A 19,643-nucleotide genomic window follows, 5' to 3' on the forward strand; every position below is an offset into this window, starting at 1 on the left:
GGAGATAGGGGACAAGCTGCACAGTGCAGGCAAACTAAGTATCATGTATAAAAAGCAAAGTAAGAATAAAGAATTATTTTAGTTTGGCTGTGCTTTAGTGATAAAATGTTATACAGATGGAGCAAAGGACTTGACAATTATTAGTAAGAGAAGCAACATAAAGAAGTTAATTTTTATCTAAAGTTATTTCTTTTTAACTAGGAGTGAGTGTGAAAAGAGTCTAGGATTACATCTTGAATTTACTGTAGATAAGTAATTCTAAGTATCTGATTTTTCTTAAAACATAAGGAAATTTACAACAGAAAGTAGAAAACCAGTAGGAAGGGGTGTGGTTATATAGTGTTCCAACACTGCACTCTGCAGAAATGTGGTCAGAAAACTGTATCTCTGTGGGAAACTGCAGTGTAGATTTGAAAGTACTCATGTTATATATATATACACTTATACTTTGACTGAATAAGTAGTGTGAGGTGAGAATTGTCTTGTCTTTTGAGCAGCTTTTCTTTAAAATTCCTATTTATGATGAAATAGTCATTGTGTCAATTATAACACTTTTAATTTAGAACATCTCTCTTGACAATGCTCAGGCTCAATGGGATAATTTTCTTAAAAAAACCCCAACAAAACAAATGAAAAGACAACCCCTCACTCACACCCAGGTGCTGTGCTAGGTTTCTGCAGAAGCCTTTTGGTGCTGGAAACCAGTGATGCCTTCAAGTTCCTAAGGGCTCTATTTGCTGTTGTTACAGCTGGACCTGTGTGAGTTGAGGTTAAATGCAGCGCCCTTATTCACAGAGAGAGCTCTGTTCTGGTGGAGAGCTGTACTGTCCTGAGGAAGGGGATGTATGTGTACAGGGTCCTGTATTCTGCACAGAGGTTTAAACTGCTTTTTGTTTTGCCAAGCAGCTAACAGTGGTGTCAGTGGCCTCCCAGCCTCCCAACTCCCCCCAGAAGACGGTGGGCGTCCCACTGAATGTAGCGTTAGGACAGCAGATCCTCACAGTGCAGCAGTCAGCACCCTCCTCCCCTGGGAAGGCTATAGTCAACCACACAACCACCCAGGTACAGACTGACTTTCCTTTGTCTTCTGGTGTGTCTGTGTCATTGCTTGCTGGAGACTGGAGTGTTGGACCATGGGTTGGCAGTGGTCCATTGGACAGTGTTCTTGCGATTGCTTAGGAATTGGCTCAAGTATTGCCCCAAGGAGTATATACTTCTTCAGCTGAAGTGTGCAAACCATTGCAAGCCCATAAAAGGGTATGCTGTTAGAAAGCAGCTTTCCAACCTGGAAAGCCCAACTTGATGCAAATCCTTGTTTCTGTGTACTGAATCTCCCAAGTCACAAGAGGTAGAGTTCTTTGGGTGGTTCTCTTTCTTCTGCCAATGTTGCTATGCCACTGCCTAGGGCTGCTTTCCAGGTATTTCTGAGGTTTGCAGCAGTGGAGTTCGTATTCCTTCTCTAGAGATCTGGTCTGCAACCTACAGAACCAGAAATTATTTATTTCCTAGATGTCATTTCTAGAAAAATGGGGTTTTCCATAATAGCTTTTATAAATAGTTTTACATTAATTAGTCACAAGACAAAATTGACGTTTGACAGTTTTTGCTGTTTTCCTCTTTTGTTATCTTAGGTAAATCTTTTTCTATCATAATATTTTTACTCTTGTTGTGGTAAACATGAAGGGATGTGTATGGGTGTAAATATATCCAGAGTATGGATATAGCTGGAAGCGGACATACATGTACAGCATGAGACCAGAGATTCAGACAGATTTTCCGAGTCTTATCTTACTGATACAGATGATAATTGGCATGCTGATATGAGAATATGAACACCATAGAGATCTGAACTTTTTTCCCCCTGGAAAACTCATTGGGAATAGTTGTTAAAAGGTTAAGTCTCTCTAATGCAACCGCCCTAAGTGAGAAAACTGAGATGTCTGTGAGAGTTCTGATGAAAATCTATCTGACACAACACAAGTGCTTCACCTGTCTTCACTGGAATCAAGAACATGCCTTTAGAAGAATTGTCCCTTGAATTTTACAGTTTTCCCAGTTGTCCTTGGATAGCAGCTGCTCATTTGTGTGCTAGAGAGAACAGGTCTGGTCTCACTTTGATAATGTCTGTGATTGTGCTTGCACATAGTGCTTATTTAGATATTCTGGTTTGTTAAGGTTTCAGTGTCTTAAGAAAAATAAAAAAATCCCAAGAAAAGTCTTTTAGAAGACCAGGGTTATGTTTCTAGTAAAATGCGTGCAAACTGAGATTTCATTTGTGTAGTTGCTGAAAGCTGGGCAGCTGAGAAAATGTTTTCATAAGAATTCACATCATACTGTCAACCAAATGTAGTACTTAAACTTGATGTCAAGGACAATATGCTTAATAGCAATAGTGAAAGATACTGAGAATAAAAAGCTGAGCTCTAAAAAATGGAAAAAGGAAGAAATCAAGGTTTGAGGTTAAGCAAGTCTGGGAAAAGAGGCTATTATCAAACCAGCTGACTTATGAAAGTGTATCAATGAAACAAAATTTTCTTGTTATTGTTATTAGTTTGTAGTTTGAGAAAAGTTGGAAAGATGAATTTTTGCAAATTCCAGATATACTAATACTTCAGCTGTAAGGTAGCACAGGTCTGCTGAGCTCCCTTTCTTTCAGCATTTTGCCTTTTTTCTTAATGAATTTGTTTTGCTACTCCTCATTGTTCTTGCTTCTTTCATTTCTCAGCTTGTACTCTTTCTGATGTCCATCAGTTTATGGATTCTGTTCCCTTTTTCTCTTAACGGTTGCACAGTGATTTCTGTGGTTTAATCACAAACTATCTTAACAGGACATACCTGTACAGACGCAGCACAAACTGTTCTGCAAGTTCTTACTATGTGCTTTTAATAGTAGGAATATTTCTGTTTGTTTGTTTGATTGTGGAAAAGAAATCAAGCCATGTTCTCTGTAGTCACCTTAAATAATTTTGGCAGATGTTGTATCTTGTGGACTGAGTCACTCTACTCATGTAAATACTAGTTTACTCTGTTGTTTGGTGTAGAGCATTGAAAATGGAACTGAGTTTACTCTTAGCTGTTGAGAGGCATTTATTCCCTTTACATCTGTTCCACTTTTGAAAGCAAAAGTGGGGTAACTGTCTTCCCTCTCAAGGGTACAAATGGTATGCTAGAGTTGCTCACTAACAAATTGAGAAATAAACATGCTGTTGTTCTTTCTGCCTTTGTACAAGTAACTCGTGCTGTCTGTGTTGGCTTAACAGGCTGTGAAATCAGCAGTGCAGACCATTACTGTAGGAGGAGTGGGTACATCTCAATATAAGACAATTATTCCCTTGGCAACTGCACCCAATGTTCAGCAGATTCAGGTCCCTGGAAGCAAGTTCCATTATGTCAGACTCGTTACTGCCACAACAGCCAGTAGTTCAACCCAATCTGCCAGTCAAAATCCCAGTACGAGTACTCAGCCTCTGCAACAGGGTAAGTGCTGGTGGTAACATATTGTCTGAAGCCTCTGTTGGGTTTAGCTTTCGTGTTTGTTCTGTAACGATTAAAATGCCTACACAACAGACATCTGTGAAGACTGCCAGATGTACTTGGTTTGTGGTAAGACTTTTTTTATGTTAATTCCATATTCTGCTGCTACCTCTGGTTTCTATGCGAAAATGCTCCTTTGTGTCAAATTGCTCTGTAGTTGGGCCTGAATCCTGGGAGCGTTTTAGGTTGCTTTTCCCTAGTTTACAAGATTTGTGGGTGGTTCATGGCCTCTCTCATCTCCTCTATATGAAGAGCATGAAGGTAGGACAGCCCACAAGCATATTGTCAAAACTCCTGTAACATGAAGATCCTTCCATGTAAATTGCTTTAGAAGTGCCAGGTGTTTTTGCTGGTTTCTGTCCCTGCTTTCCAGAGCAGTGATAGAATAAAAGATTTCAAAGGGAAAAGGGATGTAAGGGAAATCCAGTGTCCAGAGGAGGTCTGCACCCTGGCTGGTTTTTTAAGCCATTGCTGTAAAACATGTGCACACACTCTTGGGCCAAATACCTGCTTGTAAAGGTGTTGTCTGGACCCAAGCGTTGCATGCCATAAGTTACAGTGTTAAGTACCTTTGTGTTATGCATGTGTGAAAGTCTGAAGGGCTGAACTGTGGACTTGGAGTGACTAATACACATTCATGTGATGTTGTTTCTTGACACCAGCGAAGCCCGTGGTGGTGAACGCAACCCCAGTGCGTATGTCAGTTCCCATAGTACCAGCACAGACTGTGAAACAGGTGAGTTAAGGTTTAAGTCATGTAATATTCCTAACCTGTTTTGGCTGGACAGAAAAAAAGTCTGCTTTCAACTCTGTAAAGAAATGTTCTGCTAATAAAAGTGTGTTCTGAATGACTGAAACACTGATTAATAAAGAGCTCTTTTCTTTCCAGGTCGTGCCCAAGCCAATCAATTCAACTTCTCAAATAGTCACTACTAGTCAGCCCCAACAAAGACTTATCATGCCAGCCACTCCACTGCCACAGATCCAGCCCAACCTCACCAACCTCCCGCCAGGCACTGTGCTGGCACCAGCCCCTGGCACAGGAAATGTTGGCTATGCAGTCCTTCCAGCTCAGTATGTCACACAGGTATGGCCTGTCCCAGAGATGGTTAGCAAATGCTGCTCTTATGGAACATTCTGCCTTTCTCTTAAAGGCTCCTGCTCTGTTACTATCATCTGACACTGAGGCAACAGTTTCTTTTAGGGACCCTTGGTAGAATGACAATGGCACTTTAATTACAATCATAGTTACAGTTAAAGCTTTGTTTTCTCAACAGGAGTTTTTATTAGCATAATAGCGCAGCATTTCTATAAGCAGAATCAGTGTAGTACAATTCTGAGTAGCGTAGTACAGAGTTTATAATGCCAACTTATTTGAATCACCTAGATCTCAACTTGGAATTTCTAATCACTTAGACCCTCTGCATATTGGGTCAGATCTTGATATGCAGTTTGCTTCATCACTTTAACAATCATAACTTAGACTTGAAAATCATATGAAAGAGTACAAGTCACTTGGTCCTTGGAGGAAGTAGGTATCAGTGAAGGTGACCCTGGCCACTGGCAGTCACAGGGCTCAGTGTCCAGCAGCAGTTCCAGTCCAGGTTCATCACTTAGGACTTGGAACAGCTTGATTTTATAACTGCTCTGTGTGCTGTTACACTTCCCTGTTCTGTGACGGTCACTACCACCTGGTTGTCTGAGTGCCTGAGACCTCCATGGCCAGTAAGGAGCAGAGTAATTGCCCTGGTGCCCAGGAATCCTGAAACCTGTAGTAAGGGGAAGACAAAATCCTATTGGTTTGTTTGCTTGGTTCACAGGACCTTCAGGGCCTGATGATGAGGAGAAAGGGAGCATATATGTGACCTGCTTGGTCACAGAGTATGGCTGTCTTTGTTATAAAGTGGTGTTAGTTAATGCTTAGCACGTTGCCAGGGGTCAGAAGCAGGTGGTAGCAGTCACTCCAGCTGAGGCCTAGGGATTGGTTTTTTGCTCTTTGCCAAGATCTGACCGATGTTCAGGATGAAAAGGGGAATGAATGTTACGTTCTGCTGAAGGCTGAAGTTTGTAGAAACAAAGGCTCTGATAGCTCCTGGCCTTACTGCTACCAGACTGGTTTCTGGTTGCATTTCGGTTTTGTCACAGTTGCAGTTTGACCCTGAAGATTGTTACTGTGTCCTTCCTGTATAGTTCTGCAAATTTTACTTTAAAACTAGCCTCTGTTGGACCTGTCCTCTGAGGTTTGTGTTCCAGTCACAACCTGTCCCTGTTTGCCTGGCCCCAGTAGGTCTATGATTTGCTATGTGCCAATATGTCCCCAGAGCCTGTTCCAGCAGGAGCAAAAAGCTGCTTGTAGGTAATGCTAAAGAAGGTAGCCCAGAGCAGTGTTGTTTGGCAGGTTCTGATGAGATTTTTTTTTTAATATAAAGAATAAATGGTGGGTTCAGGTGTGCAGAGGAGTGCAAACCATTTTGTTTAATTTCATAGTAAGTGGCTTGTATATAAAGGAAGCCACAAATTTGTGCAGGAAATGATTCTGCTCTATTAGGGGGGAAATGAACATGTTTTTAGGAGCAGGACCTGTTTGTGGTCTGAACATTTCTGTGTGTTATCCCTGTCATCTATATGGATCTAGACACTGTAATAAACAACAAAAAATATAATCTAAAATAATATTTTTATGTGAAGTATGGAGGCAGGAAGTTGCCACCTGGTCCAAGTTCTATAAGTGTTCTTAGAAGCAAGTTCATTTTATAGCAATATCTGGAAAGCTAATTTAAAGACTAGCCACACATCCTCTTGTGTATAATTTCTTTCATGTCAGGCATTAACCTTTTTGTTTTGTTAGCTACAACAGTCATCCTATGTATCTATAGCGAGCAACACTGGCTTCACAGGGACATCCAGTGTCCAGTCCCAGGCACGGCTGCCATTTAACGGGTAAGAGTTTAGATTAAAAAATCCCAAAACCTGTAAAATAGGCTGCTTGAATAAACATGAGGTCTTGGAGTTTGGTTTGGGGAATTATCCAAGACACTCAAGTGTGCTGTGGTGTGATTATTACCTCTTGACTGAAGGATGTGAATCTCTCTGACATTTGAGCCAACCTCTTGATCAAAGCTGTGTTTTCCTTTCTGTTTTTTGATCTCATGTAGCAGGAATTTGACCTGAAAGCTCCCTGTTGCTCATTTTTTGTTTGCAGCAGCACCGGTGAGCTACAGGCCTCAACTATTTCTCAACATTGCTGCAAAGAGGCTCTGGACAACATATAAGCTAGATACTTAACACATGCAGAAATTCAGCCAAACAGCAAAATGAATTCTGATAGGAGGCTTTGGGTTTTTTCAGTCTTGGCATTTTTCCTTTAAGGATGAAAACAACAGCTAGCATATATTATTTTCTCTTTGCCAATACATCAGGCTTAGCTGCTCTGCAAAGTCCTTTTGTGTTACTGTTTGCTGGAAATTGTGAATATGAAGGTGCTTTTTGTTGCTGCGACCTCAACTGATGCAAACTAATCCCAAATCCAGATGCATCTATTCAAATGAACGGGTTTGATTTAATCTCCCTCGTATTACATGCAGAAATTGCTGGATAGGGATGGAACAAATCTCATCAGAAGCGATTACTGTCACAAAATCCAAGTTTTAGGAGCAGTTAAAGACTGTGTCTACTATAAAATTTATCTGAAAACTGAATCCCATGATTTGGCTTGCTTTCCAATTATACCAGAGGGGATATTTTTTGTTTTCTGGGATTTTTTTAATTCCAAGCAGAACAAAAGAAAAGGCACAATCATGTTGTGTGAATTCTGATTGGATCTGGTCCCACTGCACTTGAAGGGATTCTGGGGAAGGTTTCCCTAACTCCAGTTTTTTAGTTATGCTTCCTCTAGCTTTAAAGCCTAATTTCTACTTCAGGCAAGCATCCAAATTGGCAGCAAATAATCCATCTCTTTCTAGGTTGGAAAGGTATTATTTATAATAGTTATTTACACATGGTCAGTCAAAAACCTAATGCAAGGGGAATATGAAGATTTTTTTTCAAAGTTTTTATTATGAGCTGTTTACGTGAATTTGAAATAGGAGGGAACTGATAAAACTGTGTGCATATAAATGCCTTTTTCCCCCTACAGAATAATTTCTTCTGAGTCTGCAAACCGCCCCAGGAAGCCTTGCAATTGTACTAAGTCTCTGTGTTTGAAATTGTAAGTACAGATTGGTAAAGTTTTTTGTCTTTTAAGCCTTATTTTTGGCATCACAAATGTGCACCAAGTATCAGAATATAATGGTTTTAAGTATGTCAGAAATTTTACATCTAGATGCTGATTTAAGGTGGATATTGGTGGAGATGTTGCAGAGCCTGTGTAATTTTGGAACTCCTGTGAGCTATATGGACCATAACATTTAAAAATATCTAATTTTGCATCATGTAACATATTTCATGGTGAAGCCAATTCCACTCAGCAGCTCTGGTTTTCTTGTTGGTACCATGAGTGAAATGGTATCTCATGGTATCATTCAAGGACATTTCCTATACTTTGGTGAAGTGTATCAGTACTACCATGCTGAATCAAATACTTCAGAAAAATTGGGCTGTGTATCTTTTGTTAAAGGATTAAATAGACAAGTGGTTCTTCACTGATAGGTCTGCCTCTTGCTTATCCATGAGATAGTTTGCTGTTCCATGTCATGTATTAATCAGAATTTAACACAAAAACATTTGGAGCTGAGAGTTTCTTCAGCTTGAGGCACAGTCAGCTTACTGATATGTTTGGGACAGGAGTGGGAGAAGATACTGAAATTAATATGCGGTTCCCTGAATCCTAGACAATGAAGAGGAAATCAGGAGTGTGGTACTTGAGGGGGAAGTGATGCAATGGCATCTGAACCCAAGTTAAGAAGTGTGTTTAAACTCCTAAGTATGGGTGTCTTTTTGTGTAGTGCACCCCACCTCTGTATGGGGAGGTGTGCCCTGTGTTTCCTGTTTTCAGACTTGTCTGTTGCATAGCAGGAAGATGTGTAGCTGTTTTCCAGCTATTTTACATAGATGACTGACCTCACAGTGCCCAATGTATGTTAGATGTGTAGGGGTTTAGGTTTTGGTGCCTGAATGTGCCCTAGAAATTCTGGGAGAGTAATGCCATCACGGGGAATACTTCACACCTTCAGAATGCTGTTAGGAAACAAACTGTTCTTGTAAGTCACTGATGTTATGTGTTCTGGGCATTGGTGCAGAGCACATGGTTAATGCACTCTGGCACAGATGCTTTCTCACTAGTAAAATCTTTTTTCTGTCTGAAGGGGAACTTACTTTTGCCCAAATGCCCATGGAAGGTAGGCACATAGCCTGTTCTACTCAGAAGTCAACTCGGTTATTTGCTCACTTATGTTCTGCACTGATGTTGGCACTGGTTTGTTTTTTTTTTTGAGACCACAACTATGCTACCACTAAATTTTAAAAAAGAAAGCAGAGCTACTACAGGTTGTAAAAGCTTTTGATTTAGTTTGTTCCTGGGACAATTCAAGATGCTAAAAATCTCCAAAATCCAGTTCAACCTGATGAAGGGTTGCAGTGGGCTCCAGGGCAACCCTAATCTAGTTTATGTAGTGCTAGGCTGGGAAAGCCACAGAAAGCCAGTTTAACAATGGATTTAGGTTCCAAAAAATGACCATACACCCCCAGCAGGATTTGAAAAGCAAGTGAAGAGGTTCAGCAGCTTTTAGCTATTAGGTGGAGGTGGTCCTGGAAGCCTCGAAGCAAGTCAGAGTTTATTGTGGCCTAAAGCCATGTTTGAGCTGGGGATGAATGTGGTATTTACATGTATCAGATCTGTGAGTCTGTGGATTGGTGAGATGCTGTTCTTGATGGGAGGCACCAGAGTTACATAAGAGGCATGGCAACGTGATTGGCTTCACCTGTCCATGTTTTGCTGCTTTTTGTTCATATATTTGTCCTTTTTTAAAGTCAACTTTATCCTCATTCTGAACTTTCCCCTGGTTACCAGTGCTTCAAAGCCTCCAAGATGTAACAATTGTTGCTACTTTTCTATTCTTCCATCTCAACTTAAGGGCAAAACTAACCAAAAAAAAAAAGCTTCTTGCTGGATTAGTTTGCCTGTTAACTGTCACTCCAATTGTTTGCCTTTTGTTTCAGCTTTATGAGGACACCTGAGGGCTGACTTGGACTGTCTGGGTCAGAGCTGGCTGTGAGGTGGCTGCAGCAGACTGGCCCTCAATAGTTGGGTGACCCAAGAGTCGCTCTCAGAAAAAGTTTCATTAGCTTCTCTTACTGCTTGGGGGACCTGTGCTATGTGATGAGCTCAGGTGGACACCCTTGAACTCCATCGGTGTCTTTAGACAGCAGCTAGACCTGCACCAGAGGATTTAGGTTCTGCAGTGAGGCTGGTACTACTTGTACGTGTGGAGTTGAGCATTATCCATATTGGTGCTGGAGTAGGAACTTCTGCTACTGCAGTGTGTGAGTCAGTACTCACACACCAATGTAATGGTCAACATTTACAAATGCCTTCTGCATCTTCTGTTTCAGGTATTGTGACTGTTTTGCAAATGGTGAATTCTGCAATAACTGCAACTGTACAAATTGTTATAACAACCTGGACCATGAGAACGATAGGCAAAAAGCAATAAAGGTGAGGGGCCTCTTCCCCTGCCCCCTGGAATCTGAGTCATTTAGCTTCTTTTTTCTGAAGCTCTGGAGTGGGAGTATAATGCTCTGATCTCCTCCCACATATGCAAGGCTTAAGTTCTTTTATTGCACCTCTAAATTCTGCTCCCTGCATGCAATGACTGACCCTTTGGGTCTGCATTGACAGGCCTGCCTCGACAGAAACCCTGAAGCCTTCAAGCCCAAAATAGGGAAAGGAAAGGAAGGAGAATCGGATCGGAGGCACAGCAAAGGGTGTAACTGTAAGCGCTCGGGATGCCTCAAAAACTACTGCGAGTGTTACGAGGTACGAAGCATTATCTCATTTGAAAATTAGTAGCTTTTTCCCTTTAGTGTAGTGACTTCTCTCATTCGCTTTGTCTCTTTGTTGTATGGCTATAATGTTTTCTCTTCTGTTTGTTTCTATTCCTATAATGTTACCTCTTCTCCTAGAAGCTTGGACATAGAAAGCCATGTATGTACATGGAAAAGTTGGTCGCTACTGTTCTGTTATTTTAATTTTAAACAATTTAGCAACTTTGAACTTAGGCTTGGATTTGTTTTTTGCTGAATAGCACCATTTCCTAAAGAAATCTACTGCACCAAATCCCTAGGAGGAGTTGAAGCAGCATCCCACAGATGCTGTGGGATAGAAGGTGTCTGTGGAATTCAAAAGCAAAAGCTGTTGTTACTTCATCTGCTAACTGATCAGTCTGTGGATGTAGAGACAGTGTAGACTGACATTTCTCAAAACTCAGCTGTGTAAATTCCACTGGAGACTGATGAAGAAAGGGTTGAGTGGGAAACCACTTACTTACATTCTATGCTCTATGATTCTATGGTTTGATTCAAGTATACATTCTGGGAAGACAAGAGTTTAGAGAAAGGACTACTACTTGGGAGTCTGTTCTAGTGGCTAATTGGTAAGAGATTAAAATAGGATCTCCTTTTTGTTGTGGTTTCTCATAAGGAGAGTCAAACTTGCAACAGGTTTCTTATGTTTTGTTTGTTTCTTTCAGGCAAAAATCATGTGTTCTTCCATATGCAAATGCATTGGCTGTAAAAATTTTGAAGAAAGCCCGGAGCGAAAGACATTGATGCATTTAGCAGATGCTGCAGAGGTCAGGGTCCAGCAGCAGACTGCTGCGAAGACCAAGTTATCTTCCCAGATCTCAGACTTGCTGACAAGGCCAACACCAGCACTCAGCAGTGGTGGTGGGAAGTAAGTTAATGCTACACCCTCTTTGAGTTGTTTCTAGCACAGCTTTTTGATGTGACAGGCATGTCCCTGTCATCTCTGAGCCTTGTCTGTGTAAGCTGTAGAGGTGGGAGCAGTCAGGTGAATGGGACATTTTGTTCCTGTAACAGTAGGGATTCTAACCCACCGGTTCATTTGGCTGTTACTGAGGCTTATTCATTATCTGAAGGCTCTGGGAAACAATGGGACAGATGAAATCTCATCAGTCCTTGGACTGAAAAGTTAGTCCAGCCCTGGAGTTAGGTGCCTTGTGTGTTTTTACAGACACTAAGTGGCTGTTTCTTTGTTTCAGGCTGCCCTTTACCTTTGTCACCAAGGAGGTGGCCGATGCAACCTGTGAATGCCTCCTGGCACAGGCAGAGCAAGCGGAGAAGACGGGCAAGTCCAAAGCTGCAGCAGAGCGCATGATCCTGGAGGAGTTTGGTCGCTGTCTGATGAGGGTTATCAGCTCTGCAGGGAAGTCCAAAGGTGACCCTTGTGCCATGAACTGCTGACTCATGCACATGAGCCACAATGAAGTGGACTGAACAGAACACTTAAGGCACAGGGACACTTTGGTTTAGCATAAAGGATTTAATAATATTTGTTAATTTGGTGCTTGTTGTAAATTGACCCATGTAAGATTGAAACAAATTCTTTTATAACAAGATGTAGAGCTTTTTAAATCTTAGCTAAATCCTCTTCTACGTAAGACAATGCCTAAAGGTCAGTTCTTCCCAATGTACAGCTTTTACCCTGGGTTTCTTAAAAATTAGATGTGTTTTCCCCTTTCCCCCAGAATAATTGTCTGAAGGGCATATATAAATTATTATAATATATATTATTTACAGTGTATGGATTTGCATCACTGTGCATAGAGAAAAACACAGGTGATGCCAACAGCTAGGTCATGCTTTTGCTGACAGGCCTGTAATATGGAGCGTGTCCAAGATAATTCTGAAAGGAAATAAGTAGAAATAGGCATCTAAATGGAAGGTAGTACTTGTATTTAGGACCTGACACAGCATGTCCCTTTAGTGCATGGAGCACTGTGAGATACATAGGCAATAATACAGAGGGGTTGCTTGCAGATTTAGCACTGAGAAAGTCATGGAGAATGTTTCTAGAGCAGGGCCCAAGGAGTATAGAGGTGAATGGCATTATGGGGAATTTTTGATAGGAAAGGGGCAGAGTGCTCAGGTGTTTCTTAAGCTGGAACTTGAAGGCTAAAACAGTGGCCTTGAAAGTGAGGAAGAGCAGCCGCACCACAATGCTGAACTGTCTGCCCAGTGTAGTGTTACCTAAGTGTGTAGCAGATTGATGCTGATGTTTAGGTGAAGCTTGGCTTTTCAGAGGTCTGCAGCAGCCTAATCCCTCACTGGAAGTAGGGCTGTGCAGTCTGTTGTGTTTTCTAGGATCGAGCTGTAACCCTGGAAAAGTGTTTAGGCCTGAGAAGCTGAAGTCATGGGAGATGTACAATCTGCATCTGAATTGACTTGCAAATGTAGGTAGGGATCATGTTCAGCCTGGCTGTGGGTATTCAGGATGCTGCTTCTCTCCATGTTGGCAATTTATTTGGCATAAGGGCTCTTTTAGTGTCGTTTAGAATAATTGTGAGAGCTGTGATCAGAGGAAGTACTAGCACGGAATCAGGATTGCTACGAAAACAGACACAGATCCTTTTACACTAAATGGGGGGGCAATCAGCTATAGCTGAGTATAGACTAAGACAGGGGATTTTTTTCAGTATTTGTTACAGGCAATCTCAGATCACATTTTTGATAGTGGAACACATTTGCTGAATTAACCTGGTAGTTTACTTACCTATCATGAATATCCATTAATCATGTTTAGTCACAGGCGTTTTTATTACCTGTCTCACTGCAGCCTGAACTAGCTATGTTTTTTCCAAAAGGGATTTTGTATTCCTTCTATAAGACTGTAAATACAGAGAAATGCAGCAGAGCTCTTTCTCCAGGTTTCCTAGCAGGACCAGCTGGGGAGAGGTAGGGGCTAGGCACACCAGCAGCAGAGATATGTGCCTGTGTGTGTGTCAAGGCAATAGGGTGGGAGGATGCTTCACTCCCAGCCCTGTGCGCTGAGCAGAAGGCCCTTGACCCTTCTCTGGTGCCTCCTTGAAATGCCTGGGAGGCAGCCAGCAGCAGTGGTGGGCTCACAGACCAGGTGTGACCTGCCAGTCGCTGTCTGAAGGGCTCTGTCTGCTAAGGACATCTCCCTGAGCATAAATAGCAACGTTTGTGCAAATCTCTGAAAAGGGAATCCACCTCTCGTGTAAGTAAATGCCATGTTTTTTCATGATTAGGACTTGGATTTACTAAAAAATCAGTGCAGTAACTTTACCTGTAGATAGTACGGATATTCCGTTCCCTTCTAGTGACCTAATATAGTCCAGTAAGATTTGTATAAATGTAAATTAGTGTAAGTGAATAAAGTAATACCTACTTACGTTATTTTTCAAACAGATTGCAATATGCCTTTTGTTTAGACTTCAATCTGTGTTTATTTTGTATATATTCAGTGTCTTACTCTAAATTGCACCTTTTGTGATGTGTATTTATATACAGTGTGCAAAAGCACTTGTGAAATTTAGATTACAGTTGTAATTATGTATGATGGCATTGCTGGAGAATATTTTGCTTGTAAAGATTTGAAGGTGCAATCAAATGCTCTTAGTTCTTCTATTTTGTTTTGAACAAGCTTTCTCAAATACTAAGCTTGGATTCCTCTCTCCCTACTCCCTGGTGTAGAGTGTATTAATTGGTTTATGTACTTCCTTAGCCATTTGCATCAAACTGCTGGACAAGATTAACAGTCAGGTTCATCCAGTTACGTAAAAATAATTGGGAACGGGGCAAGGGTTCATTTTATAGTTCTGTTTACATCCAAAAGTAGAAAATTAAATTTATATTTACAAGACCTATTCAAAGAATACACTTTTCTATATTGTACAAATAAAACAGTCAGATAAATCACAAAAAATAAACATTTATACTATTCTGTAAATACGATTTTTTTTGCATTCCTTTGCTTCAGCACTGACAAATACACATGGAAGGTTTGCCACTGAAATATCAAAATAAATTGTTAACACTAGGTCCACTTCTGATGGAAGTACTGACTTGGATTTTCAGTGAGACCAAATGCTACCAGAGATAAGTAAATATCCCTTGGCTATTGGTGTGCTGTCATGCACAGCAGTCCATGGCACAGTTTGTAACTATTCATCTTAGAGCTGGACGTGGAGGCAATACAAGTGTTCCAACATTACATGATTGCAACCAATCTGTCACTGGGATTTCAACAGCATTTTGCCAGTCTTTCCAAAAATCACATATAGAGGGCAGGGAATAGTTTCCTGCAAAGTCTCGTGTAGCTGGAATGGCTCTGTAACAGTGATGGCTTCAACATGTTTTTTGCATAGATATTTGGATTGGGGAAAAAGAAGCCCAGAGGATTTAATTTGTTCCTCCCAGCAGTGATTCTATGAATTTCCGTGGTGCTGCTGCTCTCAAAGAGGAGCGTGCGTGCAGAACTAAGGGAAGGAGGAGAAATCCAAACCAACCAGGGACAGTTTTGTCAAGTGGCTGGTAGGCAAAATAGTACCTTTAATATTATTACTGCCCTAGGATGTAGCAGATCACCATTTTTGGACATCATGGATCTTGAAAGTGACTGTACAGCAGGTTTCGTGGGAATTAGTTGCCTTTCATCTCTATGCATGCAACTCCTGTTCTGCATGGCAAAGGGAAACCCCTTAGCAGCAATTCCGCCTTTGCTATTCCAGGCAAAGCACTGGAGGCAGCTTCCTTGTCCTGAAAATGAATTAACTGAAGAAGCCTGTCCTACTTGATGGCATCAGAGGTATGGTTCAAGTCATCAGTGGGAACATTGAAAGGAGGGTGCCCTGTGCCCTGGGCTGCAGGACACAGGGCCAGCCCTGGGAGATTGGGGCCGTGAAATAGGAACTGAAATGCTTGCCCTGCTGCAGCATACCCATGTATTCCTGCCCCTGGAGAGTACTGGTGCTCCTAGATGCCACTGGACACAGCAATCTGATCACAGGCTCAGCACTGATGCAGATGATCTAGACTTGACCAGCATCTTTAGCTGTTTGATGAGACATGTTGGAAAGCTGATACGTTCTTTTCACATCTTTATTTTCCTATTTAAGTAGAAGCTCTGCAAGCTTTCTTGCTCCCAGCTTTTATAAAGCACACCTTTTTGGTGAAATCAAAGTGCCAGTGCATGTGATTCCCCTGCAACCGCATCACCTATCAGTTTCCTTCTGCCAAGAGCACTCACAGTGCTAAAGCCACCCAGCACTTCCAGGGACACTGCAGCGTCTCCTACCACTGCCCCAGGCACCTGGAGCAACCCTTGCTCATCCTGAGCTGCCACGCAAGTTTCATGAAATACATGGCTGCTTTGCTGGATTGCTAGAAGGAACAGGGGATGGGATAAAGTTCCTTGCTTTGCTTAGTTAAGCTCTGGTTAGGGGACTTGCAGTGGCCCAAAACATCACTGCTTATTAAGGCTAGTTTTGCCAGCATTGTTTCCTCACGTGTTGCCTAGATCTCAGCAAGGAACAGCCATCCTTGGAACCACTCAGTTAGACCATGTGTGGGTTTGGCTTGACTGACAGCTACCCAGTGGTGATGGAAACAAATGCTTTCCCTTCAGTCTCTTCAATTTGTGCCTTTTGCAAGGGTATTTCAAATTCAGGTGTTGGGCAGGGTTTGTTCTTATGTTTAAGTAACACCGTGTTATTTCCTTTACTAAGACTGTGTAGTGGTTGTTGATGCTCAGCTCCCCCTTAAATAAATGGTTTGTGAGGGTGGGAAAGAGGGGGCTTTCTCCCAGAAGCTCCTGGAAGACTTTCTGTTCTAGAGACAAGTGCCACAGCTTGGTATTTTTGTTGGCACCTCCTACTTTGACATATTGCTTTAGGACTTGTTCTGAAATGCTTGTTATGTGGTGCACACAGGCCGAGGGCAGACTCACATCACCTAACTTTTTTATGTAGAGCACTGACCTGCATCTTAGCCTGCTCTCATCTGCCTCAAACAGAGAGGCAAGACAAGCCTCACATTGCAAGTCCAAGGCCAACTGCTCAGCGACACAGCCAGCAGTGCAGGTGAGGCTCTGTGTGTACAGCGACAGATCTGTCAGCGCGTTGCTCAGGGCAGAGCTGGGCAGAAGCAGGCCTGCACTGTAGGGGTACTCTGGGGTCAGAGTCCTCCCAGGAGCTGGGTGATACTGAGCACGAATGCTGCCCAGAGTCAGAGCTCTCCTCTGAGACAGGGATACATCCCAGGGGCTGGAATTGCCACTGTCGTGTGGTGAGACAGGTGCCAGGCTGCAGCTGGCCAGCAGCTTGTGGTAAGCAGCCTGGAACACAGCACAGGTGGGGCTGCCACTGTTGCCACAGGCTTCCTGGAGGGCCCTGAGAAACTGCTCCAGCGGGTCCAGGCTAAAGGCATGTGTATGGAGGTGGTGGGAAGGAGTCCCTTCTGGACATGTGTAGTTGGAGGAAAGCCACTTGAGGCTTTCAGCACTGAGCAAGAAGCTCAGAAATCCCAGTTTGCGTTTGCTCTTAATAACGTATCTCCCCACAGCATCTGTTAGGTTGACAAAGCAGCTCTTGGCCTCATCGAAGAGGTTGCTTATTTTGGTGTAATTTCCAGCTAAGAAAGACTTCTTTCCATAGGGACCTCTTCCATAAAATACATCGCACAGAGAGCTCATCAGGCGCACAAACTTGACGGTCCCGCTGCAGTTCTGAAACGAGGCCAGGCCCAGCTTCTGGAGGTGCTCCAGTGCCTCAGCAACACCCTCGCTGAACAGCAGGGTAGCAAGGTTGACCTTCAGGTGGTAACTCCCTTTACTCCCAGCCCTGCCCAACTCAGGACTGCACAGCTCCAACACCCTCTGCTCCCGCAAAGCCGCCAGCTCCACCACCTGCTGCCACCACACGGTGTCACCGAGCCACTCTACCTTCTGGAAGCACTGCAAAGCATTCCTTATCAGCAGGAGGGCATGACAAACGTCAAAGAAGTATGCAATGCTGTGAGCAGAACCGGGTGGATGCTGGAAAGTGCACTGAATCCTTTTGGGATCTATCCTGATCCCCAAAGCTCTGGCAGTCTCAGCACCGCGAGCGGAGGCACCCAATGTCACAGCCAGGGCCACGATCCCAATGTTGTTCAGCTTATTGATGGCCTGACGAAGGAGCTGAGCCAGGAAGTGGCCAGACGTGCTGTTCACCAAGAAATAGCCAAGGGGAGCTGTCCAAGTGCTCGAGATGCCGACTGCCATGAGGATTATCGCTTCTGACGCCAGTGGTGCTTCGTCAGCATCAAGGATGCCTGCTCCCAAGTCAACAAAGCCCGTCAGCCTCTTGGTCTGTGGGTCCCACTCCTGCTGCTTCTGCAGGGACACATCCTGTACCAGCACGGCGCAATAGCGGTAGGCCTGATCTCCTCTCTCCACCTTTTCCTGAAGCCGGAGAAAAATGTCACTGCTGAAGCCTGCAGCAGCCTCGTTATTAGACAGCCAGCTGGAAAAAAAAACCAACAAAAAACGAGGATGTGAGTAGGAGATGTGATTCTGGAAAAATTGAAGCAACAGGCAGCACTTTTTACCATTCAGGACGTGGTCAGCCATGCCCAGAGCTGCAGAGCAGGCTGAGGCATGCAAGGCAAAGAAGGCAGCCCTGCTATCCTTCATGCCTAGTCCGAGTTTCTTTTCTCCCGCCCTAGTGGTGGGAAGCCAAGGAAAGTACTGACCGTGCAGGGAAGTAACAAAGTGGTTTCAGGAGGATCTGTTACACCTATTTCTACACGAGTACCTGGAAATGCATTCTGAATGAATGAATAAATAAAAACTTGCTTTGTCAGGCTGTAAGGATGAGGGAGGGGAAGAATCTTCCGTAGGTAATCATAGGCCTTAATATGGTAGAGATGGAGAAGACAAGCAAATTGCCTCATTTCTGAAGAGTAGTCTGCCATCTGCCTCCAGCTGTGCAACTCTCGAGGCAAATCTGCTCAAGAAATCACAAAAGGTCAACTTTAGTGAAACAAATAAATGGCTGGAAACAGAGGGATGCACGACACAAATGCACTGCAGAATACAAGGCAACAGCGTGGCCTCTGGAACAACTCAGTCCGTAAGCCTGGCTCGAAGTGTAGGACTCAGCAACGATACCACTGTGCCTCACCTCTTCCTTGGCACGGGTTAAGCAAAGACATGAAACCGGAGCGAGGGAGCGCACTCTGCCTCAGCAAGCGTCCCCGGCAGTACCTGAAAACTGCGCCTGCAGCAAACTCACGATTTCCTCAGAGAGCTGCCGCTTCTCCGCCAGCTCCCTGAGGATGCTCGGCACGGTCCTGCGCCGGTGCGCGGGGCCGCATCTCCCGGCGCCCGGCGGCTGCTGCTGCCGCTGCCGCGGGGCGTCCGGCGGCGGCGGCGGCTCGGCCGCCCGCTGTCCCTGCAGGCTGTAGTTGTGGTCCCCGGCGGGCGGGCTGGGCAGCGCCTGCTTCAGCGCTCGGCCGGGGGTCCTGCTCCGCCTGCGGCCGGCGCCCGGCGGCTCCTGGCGGGGGAAGGAAAGGGGAGGTCACGGCACACGGCGGCACCCCCGGAGGGGAGCGGGGGGCGCGACCGGTACCCGCCCGCACCGAGGGGAGGAAGCGGGAGGGCACGGCCCCCCGCCGCAGCTTCCGCCGCAGCCCGTAGCGCTCGAAGTCCCCTTCGGCGAAGTGTCGGGAGCAGAGGATGGCGCCGGGGCCGGGCCGCCACGCCCGGCGGCTCCGCGGGTCCACGCGGTTTACGGCGCGGATCCACTCGCGGCGCTGCGCGGCGTCCACCGGGAACCTGCGGCAGAGGGAGGCGGCGGGATGAAGGCAGGGATGGCGGGACGAAGGCAGGGATGGCGGGACGAAGGCAGGGATGGCGGGATGAAGGCAGGGATGGCGGGACGAAGGCAGGGATGGCGGGATGAAGGCAGGGATGGCGGCGCGGGCCGGGCGCACTCACTGGTGGAAGGAGATGCCGCGCTCGCGGCTCCGCCCGGTGTCGCGCGCGGTGCAGCCCAGCGCGGAGCAGCTCCGCGTCATGGCGGCCACGCGCGCGCCGCCACCGCTGCGCCCGCCGCGCGCGCCACGCCGGGCCCGCCCATTGGGCGCCGCCT

The 19,643-nt window shown here is 44.6% G+C and overlaps 2 protein-coding genes across 5 annotated transcripts in view; one reads left to right on the plus strand and one right to left on the minus strand.

The window, feature by feature from the left end:
- The window catches only part of LIN54 (lin-54 DREAM MuvB core complex component), a 37,748-nt gene extending 25,700 nt beyond the window's left edge, over nt 1-12,048 (plus strand). For 2 of the 4 annotated variants that reach the window (XM_058838159.1, XM_058838160.1), the window contains exons 5-14: nt 907-1,062; nt 3,261-3,477; nt 4,197-4,270; nt 4,424-4,621; nt 6,383-6,474; nt 7,670-7,741; nt 10,084-10,186; nt 10,370-10,507; nt 11,220-11,422; nt 11,751-12,048. In XM_058838159.1, coding sequence (XP_058694142.1) covers nt 907-1,062; nt 3,261-3,477; nt 4,197-4,270; nt 4,424-4,621; nt 6,383-6,474; nt 7,670-7,741; nt 10,084-10,186; nt 10,370-10,507; nt 11,220-11,422; nt 11,751-11,952 — 1,455 coding nt within the window. In that variant the 3' untranslated portion in view covers nt 11,953-12,048. The remainder of the gene's footprint in view (nt 1-906; nt 1,063-3,260; nt 3,478-4,196; nt 4,271-4,423; nt 4,622-6,382; nt 6,475-7,669; nt 7,742-10,083; nt 10,187-10,369; nt 10,508-11,219; nt 11,423-11,750) is intronic. The other 2 variants (XM_058838161.1, XM_058838162.1) reach the window with 1 other exon arrangement.
- A 207-nt stretch (nt 12,049-12,255) lies between these two features.
- THAP9 (THAP domain containing 9) lies at nt 12,256-19,622 on the minus strand. The gene is made up of 5 exons (XM_058838158.1): nt 19,490-19,622; nt 19,132-19,327; nt 18,758-19,046; nt 18,347-18,497; nt 12,256-18,014 (listed from the first exon to the last, which is right to left on the minus strand). Exons 1-5 carry the CDS (start codon nt 19,567-19,569, stop codon nt 16,064-16,066), a joined length of 2,667 nt encoding a protein of 888 aa, XP_058694141.1. The 5' UTR covers nt 19,570-19,622; the 3' UTR covers nt 12,256-16,063.
- Between the last annotated feature and the right edge of the window lie 21 nt (nt 19,623-19,643).

This window comes from Poecile atricapillus, chromosome 4, assembly GCF_030490865.1.
Source record: "Poecile atricapillus isolate bPoeAtr1 chromosome 4, bPoeAtr1.hap1, whole genome shotgun sequence".
In the NCBI taxonomy this organism is placed as follows: domain Eukaryota; kingdom Metazoa; phylum Chordata; class Aves; order Passeriformes; family Paridae; genus Poecile; species Poecile atricapillus.

Coding starts and splice junctions, on each gene's coding strand:
- THAP9 (XM_058838158.1), bottom strand. CDS start 19,569: ATGACGCGGAGCTGCTCCGCGCTGGGCTGCACCGCGCGCGACACCGGG. Junction 19,328..19,489: donor CGCGGCATCTCCTTCCACCA/GTGAGTGCGCCC, acceptor CCTCTGCCGCAG/GTTCCCGGTGGACGCCGCGC. Junction 18,498..18,757: donor GCTGCAGGCGCAGTTTTCAG/GTACTGCCGGGG, acceptor TTTCTTGAGCAG/ATTTGCCTCGAGAGTTGCAC.